This window comes from Pollachius pollachius (assembly GCF_949987615.1).
Source record: "Pollachius pollachius genome assembly, chromosome: 3".
Taxonomy (NCBI): domain Eukaryota; kingdom Metazoa; phylum Chordata; class Actinopteri; order Gadiformes; family Gadidae; genus Pollachius; species Pollachius pollachius.
Genome location: NC_136936.1, coordinates 12,858,354 through 12,881,965, shown reverse-complemented (window position 1 = coordinate 12,881,965; position 23,612 = coordinate 12,858,354). Strand labels below are relative to the sequence as shown.

The window sequence follows — 23,612 nt, the reverse complement described above, 5'->3', positions numbered from 1 at the left end:
CTGATCTATCTTGTGCAGCTGTTGGGGGGGCCAACATCCCATAATGACAGAGGTGAGAGAGTTTGCAAGACACGTGGCTTCGTGGATGAGGTGTTGGCAGGGGGGGGGGGGGGGGGGAGCCAAACAGGCGTGCATGTGTCCTCTGATAGCTGATAGACATGTCGAGACTTATTGACGTGCTCTTAATTCGCAAACATCCAACAGTCCCGAGCGTGTCCGTCATTGCCCGGCTTAAGTACAGTCTTAATAGGAGGTATGGCTAGCATAACACGGTCGGATAAATGGGTCACAAACACACACGCACATGTGCGCGCACGCACACAAACTCACACACACACAAACTCTTAGACACTAGATATGTGTAAATGGAGGGCAGCTATTTATACGAGATGTGGGCAGGGCTGCTGGTCCTGCAGTCTTCCTGCTTCCAGAATGACCTAGTGCACTTCCATGTGGATCTGATGAAAACGCACCGGCGGCACAAACCAAAATAGACCAAACCAAAACACAGCCTTCAAGCTCCAGGGTCGACGAAGAAAATGTTTATTTTAAGTCTACCTGCGGGATTGCGATGCAGGGGGCTAGGGTGGCTACATATGGGCCAGTGGGAGTCAGAGGTAGCTGGAGGTTTGAGGAGGTTTCCTTCGAAAAGGACAGATTCAAGTGGAATCAATCCACTTGAAATCTGATGACTGTACCACTGCAGTGACGGAATATCAACTTTGAGTCACTCAGTGGTCAGAGTGAAAACGGCATTGCATTACTTCTTTTCTTTCTCAACTCCATCCCACTTTGATTCAAATCACTCAATCTCCATTTGTGTCTGTCTGTCTCTCTCTCTCTCTCTCTCTCTGTCTCTCTTTCTCTCTTTCTCTCTCTCTCTCTCTCTCTCTCTCTCTCTCTCTCCCTCTCTCTCTCCCTCTCTCTCTCTCTCTGTCTCTCTGTCTCTCTCTCCAGGAGCACGCTTTCGAGAGCAGTCAGAAGTACAAAGAGGGCAAGTTCATCATTGAGCTGGCCCACATGATAAAGGACAACGGCTGGGACTGAGGGCTGAGGCCGCTTACACACACACACACACACACACATGGGGACAAACACGGACACACACAAACGGATGGACAGTGGCCGGGTGCAGCGATACTAAGGGGGGGAGAGGTTTGGGGTGGGAGGGTGGGGTCAGGGTGGGGGTGGGGGGGGCCGCAGTTGATGAGAGTGTGAGACATTGATTTGGCTGATATATCTTTAACCCCCTGTAACAAACAACGCCCCAATCCTTCATGGTTTTCCCCTCTCGAGACCCTTCCATGTACAGTGACCGCACACACACACACACACACACACACACACACACACCTGGCTGTGGCGGCAACGCCTGACCCCTCCGGGTAAACAGCCGAGGTGAGGTGGCTGTGTCTATAGGGAGAGACGTTACTGAGGATGCAAAAACACACAGCCAACACTAAGACACACACACACTTTCATATGTTCACACACACACACACACACACACACACACACACACACACACACACACACACACACACACACACACACACACACACACTCACACACATCTAAACCTCCATGCATGCAAACATCCTCGCACAAACTATATACAGGTTTTGATATATGTTCAGAGAGACAGTCTGGACACATACACACACGTTACAGAAATCCTAGTTTGTTAGTGAAGATATATATAGCAATAGAAAGAACAGGTTTGTTAGAGACATAATTTACACTGTTTGAAACCAGCAGTAGGTGAGAGGAGGAGGAGGAGGAGGAGGAGAGGTGGTGACGGAGGAGAAACCAAACGCTCCAATTTTCTTTTTGGAATGTAACAGTACAGTAGGAAGTACAAAAAAAACACCACTGGAAGCTTTCTCACAGCATGTTAGCCCTCTCTTAGCTCTTAGCGTTCTGGAGGGTTGTGGGGACGCTGTGAACACACGGCCGAGAGGATAGAGAGGGGACCAGCCCATCGGTCGGCTGGCCTGACCTGGCCTGCCACAGTTCACCCTGACCCTGTTCTCCCAGCTGACGGCCAGTCGCTCTGTCCTCAGCGTGGCTGAGCCTATTGGACATGATGACAACGGAGTCCACCAGATCACAGCAGGACAGCAGGGCCAGGGATGAGGCCTGGGATGGAGGCCCTGTTGAAGGGGAGGCTGGCCCAGTAGGGAGGGCTAGGGTCTGGCATGGGGGCCATGGTGAGGTAGGAGAGCCTCCTAGACAGAGGGAGGCTGGCCCAGTAGGGAGGGCTGGGGTCTGGCATGGGGGCCATGGTGAGGTAGGAGAGCCTCCTAGACAGAGGGAGGCTGGCCCAGTAGGGAGGGATGGGGTCTGGCATGGGGGCCATGTTGAGGTAGGAGAGCCTCCTAGACAGAGGGAGGCTGGCCCAGTAGGGAGGGATGGGGTCTGGCATGGGGGCCATGGTGAGGTAGGAGAGCCTCCTAGACAGAGGGAGGCTGGCCCAGTAGGGAGGGCTAGGGTATGGGGGTATTTCTCTGAAGCGATCGGCTGGCCAGGTATGCTCGCTGGAGATTAACAGCGACGAGGCCCAGTAGGGGCCGCCGGCGCCGGGACTAGGGCGACAAACAGCTGTCAGACCCGACTCACCCCCCCCCCCCCCCCCCCCCACACCCCCTCTCTCCCTCTCTCTGAATCTGATCCCCTTTACAGCAGCAAAAACAGGGCCTTTGAATATGATTCCTCCTTCGGTACACTAGCTGTGTAATGCAACCCGCAGGGCCTCTGTGTGTGTGTGTGTGTGTGTGTGTTCGTTTTTGTGTGTGTATGTGTGTGTTTGTGTGTATGACGGCCGGTCGGCAGCACGCATCACAGCGGCCGCCGTTAGCAGCTTTGGACAGGTTGTTCCACACAACGTAAGCGTGTCTCAGGTTAACTACCTTTGGCTGGGTTTCCCAAAGGTAATGCAAGCACCATATGCGTCTTTCTGCCATTTTAGGTCGACAGACAACTAAAGTGTGACAGTGCACGGCTAGTGCTCTGGATTGTTCCAAAAGAAAAATATTGAAAATAATATCGATGTTTCCAATTGGCTCTTTCTGAATCGGAGTGAGATTGTCGTGGGAATCGAGATAAATTGTATTTTGTTTAATGCACTCGGTTACATTTTCAGTGGATTGAGTTATGAATTGACATGACGGAAGGAATATGTTTTATAGTTTTCACTCCAAGGCTCTCCCAGTGTGGGAGGACTGTCCCTGTGGGATATTCCTCGGAAAATAGGTCCTTGACTCACTGCCCTAATGAAACAATTTCAGCCCAGTTAGAAGGAACACATTTACAGGGAAAAGCAATATGGAAATGTTTGAATGAAACGTACAGTTGATCTCCTACTCGTTTGCATTTTCAGACTTAACAGGAAATCTCCTTTTTGATCACTTTGGTCCCTCTGTTGTGTACGGTGTCAGGCGTTATGCCATGTTGGTTTGGACACCAGGTTTAAACGGGGAGGGTGAGTAATTATAACTTGTTTTTGCACTGGGCAAGGAACCCATTTCATTAATTTTGTATTATTTTATTGTGTTTTGCTTTGTTTCCTGTCTATGTAAACAATACCCCTTAGAAAAAACATGCCGACTTGACTAAATCTAAACAGAAACAGCTTTTAACGTTAAAATTGTTATTCTAAACCATGGCAACTCACTGATTCGACGTGATTGTTCCCAAGCAACCAAAGACTCCCGTCCACAAATGAATAAATTGACCAAACAGAAATATCAAAAAGGGTTTCAAAACAGGGGTGTTGTGTGTAGCTGAAAGCAAAGGTTGTAAGATAGCCTTCCTCTGTGACATATTGCGTTAATATATAATTTGTAAAAGACAGATAATAATATATATATGAAAATACATATATTCTATGGACTGTATTCACCGTGAGAATTACATTCAATGTCCACATGTGTTACAGAGTGTAAATAGCGTTAATGTACTGTGTTTTATTGACGTATGATGAAAAATGAAGACTCATAGGCAAAGTCATGCTTCTTCTCTGGTACCCCATATTGGCTGTACGATACTTATTACGTTTTTTCTGAAAATGTTCTAATTTTAATGTTTTTGTAATGGAGGATGCTGATGCCGACTGTATATCATTGCATCTTCGTTCAATTAAAATGCACCTTGATATCTGTATGGATATATGCTGTTTTTATTGTCACGGTTTTAATTTGTTGAACGCAATCTTTTCATTCCAACCTTGTTTAGGAAAGGGGTCTGTGTGTGTGTATGTGTGTGTGTGTGTGTGTGTGTGTGTGTGACATTAAAGAGACATTAAACTGCAAAACCATAAGATGGATTGAGTACCAAACAGAAAGGCAGGGAAAAACCGGGCCAGCAATGTTTTCTATTCAATGCTAACATGAATCTCAGTAAAAACGTAACATAAGCTGAAATGAATTTGTAGGCAAGCAGAGTAATAATTATACAGCTGTCTTTTGAGATAATAGCCCAATTTAGTCCTCAGGGAGATGTAACTGCACCTGTCCGCCTCTTCTTTGATAGTTGCCATGGAAACAACAGGTGCATCATCATTTTCCAATCAAAATGGTGGGGTTGCTTCGACTCCACCTCATCCATTTCAATTAGCGCTTCACCCTGGTCTACAACAGACCAGTAGCGTGCCCCCCCGAATCCATTTGTTAACCTGACCTTTATTATCTTCACTTTCCCTTTCAATCTCTCTCTGTCTTTCATTGAAATGTTGTGGAGTGTGTGTGGATGATGGCTGGTTTAAGCAGCTTCACCTTTCCCAAGTCAGTTGGATACTGGAGCTATGTGAGGCTGCACACCTGTGGAACATGGAGCAATCAATGTGCCCAGGTTCAACCAGCCATCTCCAAACACCCAACCGTGGCAATTAACCATGTCCAGCCTCACCGCCCTGCGTCCTTGTCTTGGAGGAGCCCCGTAAAAGCCACCCAGGGGCAATGTGGCAGCCACCCAGGGACCGTGTAGCAACAGACATTGCTAAAAATGTATTTTATTGGGTCCACCTCTTTCTTACGTGTCTCCTTTTCACAGATGTGCTGTCTGTGCGCATTATTTTGTTTTGTAAAGTGTCGCTCCAATGCCTTTCCAGGCCCTTCTCTATCCCCATCTCTCCCTTATTTGGTCTCCTCAGCCTGACTAGCCCACTCCTTAATGTCCCTGCAGCAGATGGTACTGTGTTTGCATTGGGGACAGGTCTCCTAGCAACCTCGGCTCTCTTCCCCAGAGTTGAGCGGAGTGGAGGAGTTAGTGTCATGCTCTGTCTGGGTCTGTGCCTCTCTCTCTGTCGTCGTCTCTCCTTGCCTCTCTCTCGGACTCGCTCTGTTGATTGACCTGTCTCTCTGGACCCATTGCTGCTGTGTTTATGACGGCATGTTTCTGCCTGTGCCCCATCGTTACAAATGTTGAACGCCCCTGATAGCCCTGGCAACGCATCACAGGCACACTGTATGCAATCATTTCTACATGTCCAAATTAATAGATCCCCCGCGCAGAGAAAGACAGACGGACACAGGCATATACACACACACATTCTTTCCCAAACTTATTCTGACAGAGATTTTTCCATGATCCTCGCTGGTATTTTGTTCCAACAAAGTTCCAGCGACAGAAGATCGAGCTACAGCATGTCTGAGGGAGGAAGAATGCTTTTGTTATGTTTATTTTTTTTTCATCACTCTTTGTTTTGAGTTACTTAAAATTCACCTTTTTTATTAAACTCCTTCCTGCCGGTTGGTTGAAAAAACAAAAAAACATTCAACTTCTTGGAAAGGCCGAGCCTAACAAAAATAGCCCATTTTTATTCTAGTCCCAACTCGACAAACGCTGGGCTGCTTTTACTCTTTGGTACAGTAGTCACAGCTATTCGTGTCTATTCTGAGGGACCCACATTGCACTCAGCAGAGATTGTGTGTGTGTGTGTGTGTGTGTGTGTGTGTGTGTGTGTGTGTGTGTGTGTGTGTGTGTGTGTGTGTGTGTGTGCGTGTGCACACCGTTGACCACCTGTTACTGTCGTCCATATTTAAAAATACACACAAACAATACTCACAGACGAACACTTCTCAGAAAAGCTAGAAAGCACAGGGAAGAGATGAGAGATGAGCCAGATTGTAAACCCTCCTCAGACATTTACATTTTTTTATTTTCTTCCCCAGCTGTGCTGTGCAGTTAACGCAGACACTCCATCTTCCCCTCCTGGTGGCTGCCTCGCAGTAAAGGGAGTGAAAGAACAACAACAGTCATTTACTTCATGACAGCCATGATGAATAATGCTCTGATGCAGTGGAGGTAAATGATAATGCTACTAAAAGCTTCAAGACCATTAGCAGTGCCTTATTAGGAATACACCAACACAACTTTTGAGTAATGCACGACAAGAGTGAAGAGTTTCATTTAAAAAGAAGGTTACAGTTAAGCCATTCTGCACCTTATTTAAATTGTGGTGGATGTGACCTCATGTCTGTATCACACACACACACACACACACACACACACACACACACACACACACACACACACACACACACACACACACACACAGTGTAGCCATACTGAATGATTGTATGGCGTTCGGCCCTAATTTATACATTACACAGCCACAGCGTATACGTGTGTGCTATCCATACACATTTCCCTCACTAAACCAAGGACATTCCCGTACCGCTCTAGGCCCGGTGGTCCGGGGCCCACCTGCAGCTTGGTGGGCTATTTTTAGAAGTATGGAGAACATAACGTGGGATACAGTAGCCATCCATCCATCCATGTTATGGCTGCATGTCTGCTCAGGGTCAGTGGGGTGAGAGAGCCCACACAGCACTTCTTGATATTAATTGGTTTGAGGAGACAACGGCAAAAAAGGGGATGCCATGGAATGGTAAGGCTGAATATATGTGGTGACTATGAGGCTAAACCTGTTTTAACCAGTGGTGTGCTGGGTTTGTTATACTGCAGTATTTTGTACATTAATTATCAACCATACAGTCTTCATGGAGCTCAAGGACACTAACACAATCTGTCATACGCCCTCGAAATAGGACAGAGTTAAACATTGTCACCTTTGATCCAGGTCAAACTGCTTTTTCCATCACAGTAATAGCCAAGGTGGCCAGGCTATTACTGGTGTTTATTCTATTCACAGTGTAGCTTTAAGCAGATCCTGTAGTCGATATCAGGTTCCACAATGCTGGGATGGGAGTCAAGAAGAGGGAACTTGAGGTCCTGACCACATATGACCTTGAATAAGGCAATATCGATGCTCGAGTAACGTTCAATATTTTACAGAGAATGGAGAACACACACACACACACACACACACACACACACACAAACTTTGTTTTGGTGCCAAAGAAAGACAAAAAACACTTTTCATGTGCATCCATAATTTGTCTGTTGTTCAACCAGCCAATGTGTCTCTTACTCGGAAAAAGGTTACGGGGAATTCCTAGATAAGGAGATGAATGCGAGTAATTCTAGGAATTCATGCGATTTGGTATCTATTGATCCCTGAAGCCCTTTCTCCTCCTAAGCCCCGGGTCTCCTGAGGATAACGTTTGGGAGCCACGGCCACTGTTGCAGTGAATAATAAACACAGACAGGAAGACTGCTGGTGCTACCGCTGCTGCCATGGCAGCCGCTGTAAGCTAGCCCTCGCGCACACAACTGCAGTAACTATAAATAGCCCAGCTTGTCTCGAGCCTCCCCTGTTTTCCTTCCAGAGAACTACCCTCTCCATAAAGTCAGCACGCGGCAAACAAAACGACGCGTCATCGACAGAACCGCATTCTGGGTCACTCGCTCGCTTTTCACAGCTGCAGGACCTGATCCCCAGATTTTAGGTGGCAGAAGGTGTAGTAGCAGGGGAATACAGGTAAAACTATTGTTCAGCATCAGTTTTTTGATTTCAACAATAAGGCTGGCGTTCTGAAATTGGCAGGCATTGATTGATTTACCACATGCTTTGGAAGCCTAGCCCTTAGGACAACCTTCCTTTATACAATGGTAAACCTTCCTTGGTCAAATATGGATTGCCAGAACCGAATAAAAGACATTTCATTGTCGAATTCATGACCGCAAATTATACAATATATTTAAAGGCAATTTCTTATTGGATAAAGTCTATTGTCTTTTTTCAATTATTAAACTATCATTTTCTTAAATGCTGTCGAGAATTGCTTGAGACACTGCCCTGCCCTGCGGGTTCCCTTTGTATTAGTGATGAATTTGAGATGAGAAACTAAGACTCTTAATCCAAAACTGTGGTTGATCCCACAGTATTAGAGTTGGCTGTAATCTCTGCACAATGCCTTTAGATTGCATGCAATTCCACACAGGATCCCCACAGAAAACCTTGAAAGAAAAAAACTAAATGAATGACTTAATCCGCAATAAATAAATAAATATAGGTCTACATGGAGATTTTGCCCTTAGGCCTACTTGAGTCATTGCTTTTGTCTAGAGAAAGGGAAGTGAAAAATAGAGAAATCAATAGAGTGCATTAGGATTTTAGAAGCACTCTGATGGAAACGTCACTTTAATGTTCAACAAAATCTCTATGCCCCGACTAGAACTCTCACCCACACACACAAATACTACTAATCATGTTTGATGAATCTCAATCCAATGAGTCAAAATAAGCACATGATTTCTGTTTAATCTTAGTCATAACTAGTGGGCGTGGAACGACCTGATTAGGATTCATTCACACACAGAAATATCCCCTGGATTTATATACATGGCAGAGGGAACAACTTTGATGAATCTCTAGACGTTCGCTTGTGTTGAGGGGAACGGGTGTTTTTTTTTTGGCATTTTTGTATTTTGATGTTAAAGGAGTCTTATTTATAAACTTATTTGGTTTAATCTTCTAATATCTCTCCAGGGGTTCACAAACAGCAAACCTCCAACAGAGACAACTACCTTTGTCTTTTCAAAACATAAAGTGGGACAAAAATGAATCTGAATCGTGATGTATTAATTGAGTTGAAATATTTATTTCAAAACGGAAATAATAAAATAAACAGACCCACAAAGTTTTTTTTAGTAAATCATACAAAGACATATTTGAAACGTTATTAATTGCGTTATTAGTTTCTCCTTGACTACAGTGTGAGGCAGTTGAAAGGCTGGCTGAACGTGAAGGACTACAGACATGAGAGGCAGAGAGAGAAAGAGAGGTAGAGAGAGAGAGAGAGAGAGAGAGAGAGAGAGAGAGAGAGAGAGAGAGAGAGAGAGAGAGAGAGAGAGAGAGAGAGACAGACAGAGCGAGAACGAGAGAGGAGAGACAGAATCAAATCTTTTGACTAGAGATGTGCTTAATGCATCTTAAACAGACAATTACTGTATAATACTGCAAAAATAGACCACATGGCATTTTAAAATCATACACCATTCAGATATTTTCTATTGCAATATATCATAAAACAAGCTAAGAATCACTCGGGTCCAACTGAAAAAAATAGGAAAATTTAAAACACACACACACACACACACACACACACACACACACACACACACACACACACACACACATTTATAGTGTTGAAAATATGAAGGTAAGGTTCAGATTTTACAAGTAGGGAACTTAAAATATTACAATATAACCATTTATTGTATATTCCAGTATTTCATTTCAATTACTTCTCAACGTGGGCCATCTCTGATTGACTTTCTGGGAAGTGTATTGTCGGAAGAAACATCAACCTAGTTTCAACTCAACCAGGTGACTATTAGAAGTATTAGCAAAAGAGTGTTGACCGTGGTCTGTTAAATACCCAGTGTCACAACTTTTAAAAAAACACGACGGATGCAAGAGCACTACTATAATGTCAAGACACAGGAAAAACACACTCTGTGAGTATATTAATCAAAGTCATCGTCTTCTTCATCGTCGTATAGATAGTACCCACAGCTAGTGGGCTTAATGAATAAATTCTCATCGCAGTTTCCATAAAAACTCATGTTGTCAAACCCGGCATTCAATAGCAGCACAATCTGATTAACACTCGAAGCTATGTGTACAAGTCGGGTAACTCGAAGAAACACTACCCCCTGATGGCAGAAACTACCAACTGCAATCAACAGAAGACAACTCGTATATGCCCAGGAGACTACTTAAATCGGCTAAGTATGTTAAATGTTTTGCCTTTTATTCAAAGCAACTGAATGCGAAAGACCACAACTTGATTAAAGATGCGATGTGTGTGATTAAATATATAAAATACACACAGCAACTTGGTCTTTTGGAAGCTACAGTTAAAGGCTGGAGTATTGATAATAAATCCTGGTAATGCAGACAATTATTTAAGGATTTGCCATTTGATTATCTGCCAATTAAAATAATAAAAAAAACTATTTAAAAATACAAAAAAGAAATGACGAAAAAGATTATGTAGAAACTGGGGAAAATGTCTATATTATAATATTTGAAGGTACAATATATTGAATGCATCACATTCGCGGCACCTTTTTTTGTAATACAAGTTAGCTATATCTTCAGGCCTCTGAAATATTCATGTTCAATTTAAAAAAAAGTTCAAATACCAAAAGCTATAATAATCATGTCTTGTCATATCCTAAATTGTCATTACCAGGATGGTAAGGTTAATACTCAAAACATTTCTCCAGTAAATAAAATAAATTATACACAACATTAGGACGCCATGCCACCTGGGTAGTCAGTGTGGATCCATGTTTATGACCTTTGTTTTGTTTTTTCACACTATAACTGCAGATTGTGTAGAAAGGTCCATATAGCCAACCGGACTAAACTCTTGATAAATGCTCCAATATCAAATGTGGAGCCTTGAGTTTATTCCCGCCACAGATTTGTGCCTAATAAGGCACACAGTCCTCACTTCAACCATGTCCTTCTTCTCCTTATTCGTTTTCAATAAAACAGAGAGAGAAATAAAACCGAAATGTCGTACATCAGTGTCTACGAGCCACAGTTTGTGAGTTCATCTGCTATTTTTAACGCTGCTTCCGGGAAAGAGACATCGAGAGAAAAAGGATTTCCTGAAAAAGGATTTCTAGGATCGCCTCAATGTGGGTACAAAAACAAAACCATAAAACAGTCGGCTGAAATAGCAGTCATGGTAGATCATGAGGAGGACCAGGCGAGAATCCAGAAACAGTGCTGCGGGCGCTATAGGCTGGGTGGGTCCGGGTCCAAGAAGTACAAACGGCTCACAGTGAGGAGAGCGCAGGAAGAGACTAGAGTAAAGGTCAAAGGTCAAGAGTCATAGGTCAAGTCCAAGTCTAGAACCAGGAGATTGAAAACAACAGGGGTCAGCACCGTATGTGGCACAACGCACAATGTTTCACAAGCAGACGACATCGAAACAGAACAGAGTTTAGGTAGAAAACGTGCACGTCATTCAAACAGCTACGTGGTCGTGGTTATAGTGAAATAGTAATAGAATTAGTATTACTGGTAGCACTAGCAGTAGTAGGAGCAGTATTGAGAGGGAAAGACAAAAATAATTTGTCACTGATCTCCTCATTGCTGGGGAGGGACTGGCCCTTTTGTGCAATGCATCTTGGGATGTCTTGGAATTGAAACTTGTGCTCGTGAAGTCTTTTCGGTGGCACTCGGCCATTTTGAAAGAAAATAAAAACGTGCTAATAACGTGTGAGCACAACACACCGCTTTTGAATAGTCCTGATGGGGGGGGGGTTTGGGTGGGAGTGACGCCATAATGCCTTTCTCCTCTCACATGATTCAGCACCACTGCTCCTCCCGCCCCTCCACCCCATTCCAACCCTCATTGGTCTCTGAACCTCTCTGGTCAGGTGCAGTAAAAATGCACCCTTCTTTTTGGCTTGAAATGAAAACAGAGAGAAAAAGGGGGGAAGTCGAGCCTGTGTATACATGGAAGTAGGCAGGGGAAGAAAGGCCAGACTTGCGGTTGAGTACGGGGTCAGGGGTCAACCTGTGCCTGTCAAAGAGAAGAGAGAGAATGCGAGAGGGGGCAAGAGAGAGAGGAGGGGGAAAGCAAGAGAGAGAGAAAGTGAAGTGAGTTTTAATCTTGCCGAGTTTAAATCAGTACTATTGAGCATTCAGTTATTTTAGCACTTCTTACTTTCGTCCGAACCGATTACCAGTAAATCCGATACAAATTCCGAAAGAAGGAATATCTTGTTAATTCCGATACTGGTAAATGTCTGTCAAAGCACATCCTACGAAGAGACATTAACCTTTTGCCGGTGGTGGACCAACGTGTATATGAACATGAGTACCCCGAACCCAGATTAAACATTTGTTTTAATCTGGGTGTTTTCAACCAGACTTTTCAACAATCTTCCAATATCTTTTCAATGGAGCAGCGAGAGGAGAGACTCCATCTTGCAAAGCTGTGCAAGTATAACCACTCTAGAATTATTTTTATTGCATCTCTACGTCGTCAGGTGGATCTCGGCAGACGCATCTGGCTCCAGAATGCCTTACAGACATGTTTGCAGGCATTAGGAAGGAAACCCAGTCCTTTTATCCGGGAGTCCGACACCCCACTAGCCACTGCGTTATCCTACCCAGCATCCATCTCTTATCATCTTTGATCATTCAAAGCAGCCAACTTCCAGCAGTCTGTGCTGCGTGGGGCTCACCTTGGTCATCCTGGCCCCAGCCCTCTGCCACCCCGGCCAGCTCATAGTGCTTCTTCCTCAACTCGCCTAGCCGCTCGCGCTCCTTCTGCAGCCGGGTCTCCAGCTCCAGGACCAGCACCTGAGGACAGGGGTGGGGAGTATGGTGATGTGGGGGGGGGTCGAACACACACAGCATGATGCAGGTCCACTATCCATGCAATCGTTCACGGTTGTTTAGAACGTATAAGGATAATGTGAACCATTCTTCATCAGCCAATCCTAAGCCTGACACGGACACAATGTGAACAATCTGTGTGTTAAAGGAGAAATCCGATGTAAAATGGATCTGGGATATGTTTAGTATGATAACGAGTTGGAATGTTTGTTTGGGAGCAAAAAAGCGTGTATAGACGCATTCTTAAGTTGGATGTTTTTAGCCGATTCAACCAAAACGCTATAAACTTGGAACGATGGGGGCATGTGTTATGGTAAAAACTAAATCGTTATTTTAAACCACTTAAAAGGCTACAAGTAGCCCAACTCTTCTTTGGTAGTATAATAAGGGTCTCAACATATAAAACAAGGCATTGATTTCCTTTTAAGTGGTTTAAAATAGCGATTTAGTTTTTTACCATAACACATGCCCATATCGTTCCAAGTTTATAGCGTTATGATAGAATCGGCTAAAAACGGCCAACTGAAGAATGCGTCTATATGTGCTATTTTGCTCCAAAACGAACATTCAAACTTTTTATCATACCAAACATATCCCAAATCCATTTTACACCGGATTTCTCCTTTAATACTCACTAGGGATTAAAGGCTACACACCTGTGAGTCCATCTCCTGGCGTTTGATCTGGGTGAGCGTCATACTGGTGAAGTTCATTGTATCTGGAAAATAAAAAAATGCAGTAAATAATAAGCAATACAAACATACACCTATTTATTCCTTATGAGCTAACAAGTTATCATTTCAAAGTTAAAGCGTCTTCCGCTCTTAGCATGTTAGATTAAGCTTTAGTCACGCCGGTGCCTCGTCACGCTACAGTACCCTGCCGTCATCCTCCCAGACCCCCGCGCTCACCGGTCTCCTCGATCTGAGACTTCCCCGACTTGGTGGAGGCCACCACGCCGGCGGTGGCCTGGGCGACGCCTCGCGAGGCCTGCTGCAGGCGGTGCAGGTTGGCGCTGTCCTTGTCCGCCTTCACCTGGAGAGCAGCGCGGGGGGGGAGGGGGGGGTCATCTTCAGTCCCAATCAGAGACATCCAGAGTTCTCAAAGGTCGAAGTTGTATCCTCTGGTTCGGGATTTGTGAGGTAACTACAGTTCTAATACAAAGTTCTAATACATGTTCCAGTACAGTTCTAATACAAATCAACTTATGAATGACTCGATATTCAGGTGAAATGGTAACTTATGGATAGCAAACACACCGATTTCCTTACTTCTTCATATCCATAATGACATGTACGACTCCACTCCAAACACACTCCTTGTTATCCCAAGTCCCGTCCTCCCGTTTTAACCCAATAAGAGGTGATGTGATGGAAATCAGGGTCAGAGGAGAGGTTCAGGGTGTAGAGGAGAGGTTCAGGGTGTAGAGGAGAGGTTCAGGGTGTAGAGGAGAGGTTCAGGGTGTAGAGGAGAGGTTCAGGGTATAGAGCAGAGGTTCAGGGTGTAGAGCAGAGGTTCAGGGTGTAGAGGAGAGGTTCAGGGTGTAGAGGAGAGGTTCAGGGTGTAGAGCAGAGGTTCAGGGTGTAGAGCAGAGGTTCAGGGTGTAGAGGAGAGGTTCAGGGTGTGGAGGAGAGGTTCAGGGTGTAGAGGAGAGGTTCAGGGTGTAGAGCAGAGGTTCAGGGTGTGGAGCAGAGGTTCAGGGTGTAGAGGAGAGGTTCAGGGTGTAGTGGAGAGGTTCAGGGTGTAGAGCAGAGGTTCAGGGTGTAGAGGAGAGGTTCAGGGTGTAGAGCAGAGGTTCAGGGTGTAGAGGAGAGGTTCAGGGTGTAGTGGAGAGGTTAAGGGTGTAGTGGAGAGGTTCAGGGTGTAGTGGAGAGGTTCAGGGTGTAGAGGAGAGGTTCAGGGTGTAGAGGAGAGGTTCAGGGTGTAGTGGAGAGGTTCAGGGTGTAGAGCAGAGGTTCAGGGTGTAGAGCAGAGGTTCAGGGTGTAGAGGAGAGGTTCAGGGTGTAGTGGAGAGGTTCAGGGTGTAGTGGAGAGGTTCAGGGTGTAGTGGAGAGGTTCAGGGTGTAGAGGAGAGGTTCAGGGTGTGGAGGAGAGGTTCAGGGTGCAGAGGAGAGGTTCAGGGTGTAGAGGAGAGGTTCAGGGTGTAGAGGAGAGGTTCAGGGTGTAGAGGAGAGGTTCAGGATGTACAGCAGAGGTTCAGGGTGTAGAGGAGAGGTTCGGGTCGGGTTGTAAGCTGGTGGTGATCGTCAGGCTCTCTGGTCTTACCTTGGACGCGGCCACTAGCTGCGCGGTGCTAGCGGCGATCTCATGAGAGCACACCATCAGCTCCTCAAACTTCCCCTTGCCTTGCACCACCAGGTCTGCTGCATCTCTGCCAGACCAGGGCGTAGAAAATGCAGTGTTAATAAATAATAACGATAATACAAAAGAAAGACCACCAATTCTCGTTTATTTTATTTTTCTTAAATATATTTTATTTATATTTCATAAATAAGCGCATTCACCTGGATCAATCAAGATAAAATCCTTATTTTTCCAGATATTGTCTCAGCAGGACTGAACTCAACTGAACAGAACTTCCTCTCAGATCCCCAACTCTACTGCCCGGTAACTGTCTATATATAGCAGAAGTCCACATTGTCACAGTAACCAGACTTACACCATGACTGTGGCCCCCCAGCCCACCGCCTTGGAGGCTGAGATGAGGCCCTCGGTCCAGCGGGAGTTCTTCACATAGAACTCCTTCATGGACGCCGCCCCCTGGTGAACAACACAGGTAACATAGCCAGATGATCCATCACGGGAACGGCCAAAATCTCTTTTGAAAGGAATGTCGATTGTTTCTGTGCTCACCCGTCCACTCTCAACAATGTCCCTCTGCAGGTCCTTGGAGGACAGCACCAGGGCCTTGATGGCCTGCATCAGCTCTGTGCAGGAAGCCAGGATCCTGCAGGGGGCGACAGAGTTTAGTCAAAATAGAACTGAGTTAGGACCCGCTACAAAGGAAGGATTTGAAGCAGACTTATCAGGCCTACTCTTGATTTGTAAAACTAAATAAAAAGATCTGGGCCATCATTGGGCCCAGGGGGGCTATACGAGTGTGACTAAAGAGCCATGGGTGATTCAGAGATAAAGGCCTTATCCCCTAGCTGTGCCTTGAAGAGAGCCTCTGTTTCCTTTTAGACCAGAGCGCAGCTGACCTTGATCGTGTGAATATGTATCTCTGCGGTGTGACTGCGTCTGTTGGCTCATTATCTGCTCACACAGCGGGGAAAGCCCAACTCACAGCACCACTAACACTTCATCCTCCAGCCCCGCCCACTGTTCTTTAAAGCCGGCCTGCAGCGTAACTGTGGCGCCGGACATATCACGTACAAACACCTCGTACAACACCTTTTAAGATGAGCTTGTTAACAAAACGATGTTTCAACCATTATGTAAAAATGAAAATATGAATATATGAATATAATAAGACAAGATGTATACACTTTAATTAATCCCAGAGGGTAAATGAGGGTGACATGATAAAGTGTAATAATCGCATAAAACTCCATGGGTGAACTCGCCGATATGCTCTGTGTTCATTATGATTATGAGTTCCTCCAACTCCACTCTCACCTCTCATTCACCTCCATCTTGATACCGGTGTCGACCGCCCGGGACTTGTTCAGCATTTCCTGTTGAGATGCACAGAACCGCAGATGGTGAACCAAGAGCTTTGTGGTGCAACGAGGAAATTACTTTGGTTTATGCTCGCACATGGCCATGCAAGCGCATACAACGATACACACACACACGTGCATAAATGTGTCATGTGCATAAAGACACACCGCTATTACTAAGTTACACAAGCACGCACACACACACACAATGTGGATAAAACACGTATGTAACCTAAGCATGTTAACCTAACATCACACACACACACACACACACACACACACACACACACACACACACACACACACACACTTGTCTGCTCACATGGAGATCAACGCCATGTACATAAAATTCACAACCAAGTATTCCAACACCTCCCCCACACCCTACCTCTATCCTGGAAGCGGCCGATTCCACCGCGGCAGAAGTCGCCGCCATTTCCTGCTCCACCAGGTCTCCCAGCTCCCCCTGCTGCAGCTCAAGACCCCGAGGACGCAGTTTCTGAGGTGCAGAGTGTGAGTGAGTGAGTGAGTGAAAAAGTGAGTGAAAAAGAAAGAGGGACACAGACACATAGAGGTCAGGGGGGATGAGAAGGGTTGGCGCTCCATGAAACAGAAGGACTATAGTTGAACCTCAGAAGGAACAGTTTAACGGCACAGTGATCAAACACAAGGAAAACAACTAGAGAACACGCTGAAATGAACCAGCTCCTCCAGAGAAAAATAATAATCACTATTATTTTGGTCAATATTGGAATCGGAAAAAAGATTATTTGAGTTTTAAAACATGATGCATTTATTTAGCATTTATAATTTACAAATATGTATCCAGCTGTCATATATATATATATGTAAAGGATAATGTATAGAACGCCAGTCATCATCGGGAAAAATTCTCCCCGACAGGACACCGAACAGGACACCGACACGCAGCGGAGGTGTCTTGCTTCGCCCTGAAGGGGCTTATTTTCGATAATGACCGGCGACGTTCTATACATTATCCCGCTTATTACACGGCTACTTGCCAAAACGAAAAAATAACTTCACATGGCGTGTCTTTTTACAATTTATTTGTTACCAGCATTCGTAGTGTTGATCAGCAGAGAAATAGTCCGCCAAATACGTTGACGTCGCTTAGCAACCAAAGACGCTGGGGTTGACAAGTTACCGGTCTACTTGCGGAGTGATACCAAAGACGTCATTAGAGGCAAAAAGTCCTTTGTTTTCCTTGACAGCGGTCAATTATACTTAGCAACGGTGAATTATCAAATATAATTCACCGCAGGAAGTTGTGAAGGGCCCATGCAAGTGAACGGAGCGTTTCACAGCATTGAGAAGATCTGTGTAATAAATAAATATATATATACATACAAATATATATAGCTGGATACATATTTTGAAATTATTTTCTATTTGAACCTTATGTGTATTTCTTTAAGGGGATATAAATCTTTATTTAATTGCACAGCCCTAATCTCCTCTATGGGACGAACCGTCTCCTCTATGGGACGAACCGTCTCCTCTATGGGATGAACAATCTCCTCTATGGGACGAACCATCTCCTCTATGGGATGAATCATCTCCTCTATGGGACGAACCGTCACCTCTATGGGACGAACTGTCTCCTCTATGGGACGAACCGTCTCCTCTATGGGACGAACCGTGTCCTCTATGGGACGAACCGTCTCCTCTATGGGATGAACCGTCTCCTCTATGGGATGAACCATCTCCGCTCTGAGACGTGGGTCCGCTCACCTCAGCCGTGGCCAGAATGCCCTGCAGGACGTCCCGCAGCCTGGAGCCGTCTGCGGAGGACAGGGTCTCCTGCTCCCGCATGGGCCCCAGAAGGGCCAGGGCCTCGGCCCCGCACGCCTTCACACTCTCCGACAGCGCTGGGGGGAACAGCATCAGCATGTGAGAACGCTCTACATCCCTGCATTGGGTTATCACATATATGGGGGCTACCGGGGGTCTCTGTTTTACCTTCCACTTAACACTAGAACTAGATGTCCTATTAGGATGTAGGTCATTATTATGATTGTTAATAAGTCAGCTGACCCTCCTGAAAGGCGGTCTCAATACAACACGCAGTGGGGCGGAGGCTGTAGCTGAAGTGGCTGTTCCGACACACCACACAGTTTCCAACAGATTTATTATTTATGGTCTGTCAGCGGAAACAGGCCACACATGAGGAGGCAATGTGTTTGCGGCTGCCTCAAAGAGCGACGGACCGACACGCGTACAAACCACACAGCGATCTGAACGCAAATCAAAATGTGTAACCCACCTTCCGCCTGCTCCACCGGGACCATGTGAGAGGTGGCGCTTCCCTGGACGATGGTGTCGCCCACCAGGTGGCCACATTGAGTCACGGCGCGCACCAGCTCTGAGCCTCCTGCAGAAGCACACGCAGGCAGCACACAACAAGACATGAGGATTGGGATGATGAACCACTGCTCGCATTCTGCGGGGACGGGAGTTCGACATTGGAATGATGAACGATGAATGTTTTATTATGCAGGGGTCAGGTTAGTTTAGGGGTCAGCGGGTTTCTCTCCCAGCTGAAAGGTTCCGGGTTCAAACACCAATATCCACAGCCATACATGTTTTGACAAATGAATGGTTCTCACTTTAGATGCTAATGATCCAAACTAGGATCTTACTATCTTAAACAAGCTGCCAGCACCTACACCGCTCTCTGGTCAGGTGTAGGAGGGAGGGATCTCTTACCTGTGCTGTCTGCCAAGAAGGACTCTCTGGCAGAGTTCAGTCTGTCCATGCAGTCTAGAGAGGCTTGACATCTCGATACCAAGTAGTCTAAACGGAGAGGGGGGGGAGAGAGAGATTGAGATCGAGCGCATGAGGGAATATACGAGAAAGAGTAACATAGCGTAGACAACCGTCATAAAGAGAGAGAGAAGAGCGAGGCTTAAATAGCTGTTAGTAAACTCAATATAGACACACCAGTGGCGGCTGGTGGTTTTTAAAGTGAGGGAGAAAGGACTGCGCGCTTAGTAGCCATTGGCCAGCTTGCACTGTTAGTGGCGTATGTTGGCATAAGTATTTGAGACTTCAGTTGTTTCAGGGTGTTTTGGTGAACTACAAAATAGCAGGGAGGGATAATTATGTGAATAAAATCGATACAAATCCACCAGTGGCAGCATTGTACTTTGAAAGATGGTGGGCAGCATGTCTTGGACTACAAGGGCAGAAGGAAAGGATTTAAAGCCAATTAGTCAAATCAGGCCTACTCTTGATTTGTAAAACTAAATAAAAAGATCTGGGCCATCATTGGGCCCAGATCTTGTTTATGTTGTTTATTGTTTAGTTTCAGCTACAATTATTTTAAGAAAAATGAAGACACAAAACCACAATTGATGCCATTTAAAAAACATCATGCTCTGAATCATTCACTAACATCCTTTCCACAATATCAAACAGAATGGTCAGAGTAACAAACAATGAAAAGAACAACAGAAACATTATCTCACAACTATTTACATGGGCTGTAAGCCTAACATTGTTTGAGGCAAATGTGGAAGTTAATGGACGTTTCAGAATGTTGGTCATGGTGTTAAGTCAATTAAGATTGAGGGACTTCCTTTATAGATCAAGTCAGTCCTCCTCGCTGTTTGTGTTACAAAGATATCAGTGGCCTGGTCATACCAAAAGTGATTTCAGAATAATGGCGTGCATAGCTCCTTGTTTTCGCCACCCTTTCAGACGGTTTGGCAACCCAACAGAGGACTGTCGAAAAATATGTAGGCTCAGCACGTTTATTTCGGGACCTTGCCCAAATTTGGCGGTGGAAACACCAATATAAGCGAACCGGGCTGCATCGAACCGCACCGCTCGGTGGAAACGAGGCATACGACTGAGCGGGTCGGTTGGTTCTCGTAGCTTAGACTTGAGGGGATAACCCCTCCCTCCAGGCTGCTCCACAGCCAGGGCTGCTGCTTATTGGTTTATAGTGTAGCCAGGGATCCAGCCTGTTCGTGAAATAGAAGTTGACGCGATTCAGATCCCTTATCTAGTCACACCCACTCAGAGGAGGACATTCCTCCTCTCTCCCATATTCACCGGCCGCCAACACTTACAGGGAAATGAATGGGAGTCAATGGAGGCTGAGGGAGGAACGTCCTCCCTACAGTAGTTTTCAATAGGCAATCAGAGGTGCTAATGTCCTTTTACCCAGGGAAACAAACATTACATATACAAAGGCATTAAAGTTGTCATATTTAAGGGCATTAATTCATTACAGTAGTCTGGGCAATCTACATTTTTTATTCTCAACAATGTTAAGGAGGATCTTCCTCCCTCTCCTCACTGGAGAAGCCTCCACTGAGACACACACAATTGTATACATTTTATTTTTGCTTCCTCTTTGGATCGGAGCTAAGGGTCAGTTGCTGACATAAAATGTCCTTAGTGACTTATCCAGGCAGCAGGTGTTGGATCCAGCAACTCTTAAGATCCACGACTCTTTCTCCAATCACACCCACTAAGGATCATACATGGATCTTGGGGAGAGGTCTCTCCTACCTGCAGAGCTGGTGCAGCTGAGGTGGGCCGGGTGATGGATCTGGAGCAGGGAGTCCTGGATGATCTTCTCTGCCTCCAGCACGGCCCCCTGGACACTGGCCCAGCGGGACGCCCCCAGCTCGCCCTCAAGGGCCTGCTCTCGGCTTTCCTGGGGAATCCAGGCACAAACACGTTTATTTAGATCTAACTTTATAGCAAGTTTCATATCGCCTACAATGGGACGAAACAATGAACACATTCACAGACATAAAGTTTGTTTATGGCTTTGAACCAATACCTTTCTTTCAAGTGTAAGCAAAGCCACAGCTTAACCTGGAATTTGAAGATTTGAAGAAGATAAAAGTGTTTTGGGTTGAGAGTTTTGGGGAGGAGGGGGGTATGTTATCCCCATGGTTACGACCCACTCTGACTTTGTGATACTTTTTTCGTACTGTCGTGTGTGTGACTGATGTAATCAGTGATGTTGTAGACAATTTTGTTTGTAAAAGTGTGTTTCATTTCGGTTTATAACGTGTTATATGGCAACCCTCGAATCGTAACCCACTATTTACACTTTCATATGAAACGCTATATTATTAACAAACACTACTCTTATAAAAACCTTGGCAAAACCAAAAGCTGTGTCAGTTAAACCAGCTGATTACACGTTCAAAGCTAAACCTACCTTCTCGTTCAGTTGGTTCTGGAGAGACTCTGCCGTCTTCACCCCACTCTCCCTTTCGCTGGCCAGTGAGCTCTGAGCCTGCTGTAGCTCCTCCCCCAGGGTAGTGAGCTCCGCCTCCTTTGTGGTGAGGGACTGGGCGAGCTGCGTCTTCTCGGTCTCCAGGGTGGACAGCTGCACACTCAGGGCTTCACTCGACTGGAGGGGAACAGGAAGGGGAGGGGCAGTCAGTCATTAGAGGAGAGGGCTTTTGTGGCATTTTGTTTGTCCCCCAAGGCATCTCGCATAAAGACTCAAAATTAAAAACAGTCTGAATATCAGTGATACCATTTCTTTCCATATTGGGAAATTCTTTGGAAATTCTTTGGAAAATTCGCCCCTTCCCAAAAAAAAGTGCGGAATTATCCTTAAGTATATACGAAAATACTATTTTTTTGTAACCGAGACCTTGTGACAGATCCACAAAATACAATCCCCAAAATAAAACAGAAAGTGGGTGATGTGGAAGAAGAAGCGTGCCCCCAGGTCTGTCGTTGAGAGCTTGTTAGCAGACAGAATCAAGACAGCAGCTGGAGCCAGGTGGCAGGCAGGAAGCAGATCAAAGAGATAGAGCAGAGCGGGAAGAAGGGGGGGGGGGTTGACAAGTGGTGGCTGATTGATAGGGCTGGGAGGAGGGAGGGAGGGAAGGAGAGGGATGTAAATTTTCCTGTCAATGCCACATCTCCTACCAGCGGTCTGATTCATGGAAGGTTTGAGGACTGTCAAGCCACACTACACACCTACACATGTGCCACTTTTAAATGGCTATTGTGTGAAAGAGCCACGGTTTCCATCCGCCCACTGACGTAGTCTGTCTGGCTGCTATTGTTTCAGTGCAACCCTTCGAAAAAGGCATTTGGTTCATCAGCTCGCTTCGCATGCAGTTCAATCTGTGAGCCGTTGAGGAGGAGCGGATGAGCCGAGCATGCTGGGAGTTCTCAGTGTCCAGAAAGCATTATTTAATAGCTAGGTTGGACAACAGATGCCGGTTGATGGCGTCTTCATGAAATGTTAATGGAGACAAAAAGTAGTTTATAGCAATGGCCCAGATTTTTGTTTGGGGAAAACATCGGGTCTGTGGTGGTTTTAGAGGTTTATGGGTTTTCATGCGCTTGCATAAGTTATTAATGCTTTTAATCCCCTGTTCAGTTAAGGCTTGTCATACGAGGATGAGGACCAATGCAGGAAGAGAGGAAGAGAGAGAGAGGGGTAGCTTGAATTAAACCACCACAACTACGCTGCATATTGTTCTAGTGTGTAATTTCTCCAAACGAAAAAAAGGCTTTGTGCAAATATTAAAAAGCTGTTTAAACAAATAGCATTCGACTTGACATGTGTCATTTGACCTCTTTGACAAGTGTCAAATTCTTTTGCGGCATGACGGTATCTGAGAAGGCTGAGAGGGACGGAGAGGCAGGGGAGAGGACCGGGGGGGCTCACCTGCTGTGAGGACGTCATGGTGGTCTTCAGGGTGTCCAGCTCCACCCTGCTGGAGACCAGCTCTCTCTGGAGCTCCTGCAGCTGCTCCAGCTGCTGCTGCTCCTGGGGAGAATGACAGAGGACATGTCCTTTCAGATGGGCCTCCTCATTTACTGCTTCTATAACCAGTTACGGACGCCGTTTATCCAAACTGCCTTTACAGTAATTACCTCAGGCGTTAAGGAGCCGGTATGGCTGTCTTAAGGCATCTTTCCCAAGGATGCTTACAGAAAATATGTAGGGTATATGGGGGTAGAAGGTCAACTTTAACGCTGGGAATGCCGAGCCACTCCACTATCAACCCCCCCGTTTCACAATAGACACAATATGTTGGGTTGTGGATTAAGAATGGAGGTAATCGCCACTTTGTAATACCAAACCTGCTAAACGAGGTCATGTTATAAGGTAGCTAAACACTTCTACCGACGTCGCCCAACGTGGCAGGTCATGTCTGCCATTC

The 23,612-nt window shown here is 45.6% G+C and overlaps 2 protein-coding genes across 3 annotated transcripts in view; one reads left to right on the top strand and one right to left on the bottom strand.

The window, feature by feature from the left end:
• The window catches only part of ypel2b (yippee-like 2b), a 10,157-nt gene extending 9,015 nt beyond the window's left edge, over positions 1-1,142 (top strand). Inside the window, exon 5 of the mRNA XM_079731747.1 lies at positions 958-1,142. Coding sequence (XP_079587873.1) covers positions 958-1,047 — 90 coding nt within the window. The 3' untranslated portion in view covers positions 1,048-1,142. The remainder of the gene's footprint in view (positions 1-957) is intronic.
• Positions 1,143-9,031: 7,889 nt separating this feature from the next.
• The window catches only part of hip1 (huntingtin interacting protein 1), a 42,088-nt gene continuing 27,507 nt past the window's right edge, over positions 9,032-23,612 (bottom strand). For both annotated transcript variants that reach the window (XM_079731571.1, XM_079731572.1), the window contains exons 17-31: positions 23,114-23,215; positions 21,638-21,832; positions 20,974-21,121; positions 19,162-19,248; positions 18,719-18,826; positions 18,187-18,323; positions 16,823-16,933; positions 16,391-16,449; positions 15,626-15,719; positions 15,432-15,532; positions 15,038-15,143; positions 13,684-13,807; positions 13,429-13,490; positions 12,619-12,736; positions 9,032-11,951 (exon numbers count right to left, since the gene is read on the bottom strand). In XM_079731571.1, the coding sequence (XP_079587697.1) occupies positions 11,941-11,951; positions 12,619-12,736; positions 13,429-13,490; positions 13,684-13,807; positions 15,038-15,143; positions 15,432-15,532; positions 15,626-15,719; positions 16,391-16,449; positions 16,823-16,933; positions 18,187-18,323; positions 18,719-18,826; positions 19,162-19,248; positions 20,974-21,121; positions 21,638-21,832; positions 23,114-23,215 (1,563 nt within the window). In that variant the 3' untranslated portion in view covers positions 9,032-11,940. The remainder of the gene's footprint in view (positions 11,952-12,618; positions 12,737-13,428; positions 13,491-13,683; positions 13,808-15,037; positions 15,144-15,431; positions 15,533-15,625; positions 15,720-16,390; positions 16,450-16,822; positions 16,934-18,186; positions 18,324-18,718; positions 18,827-19,161; positions 19,249-20,973; positions 21,122-21,637; positions 21,833-23,113; positions 23,216-23,612) is intronic.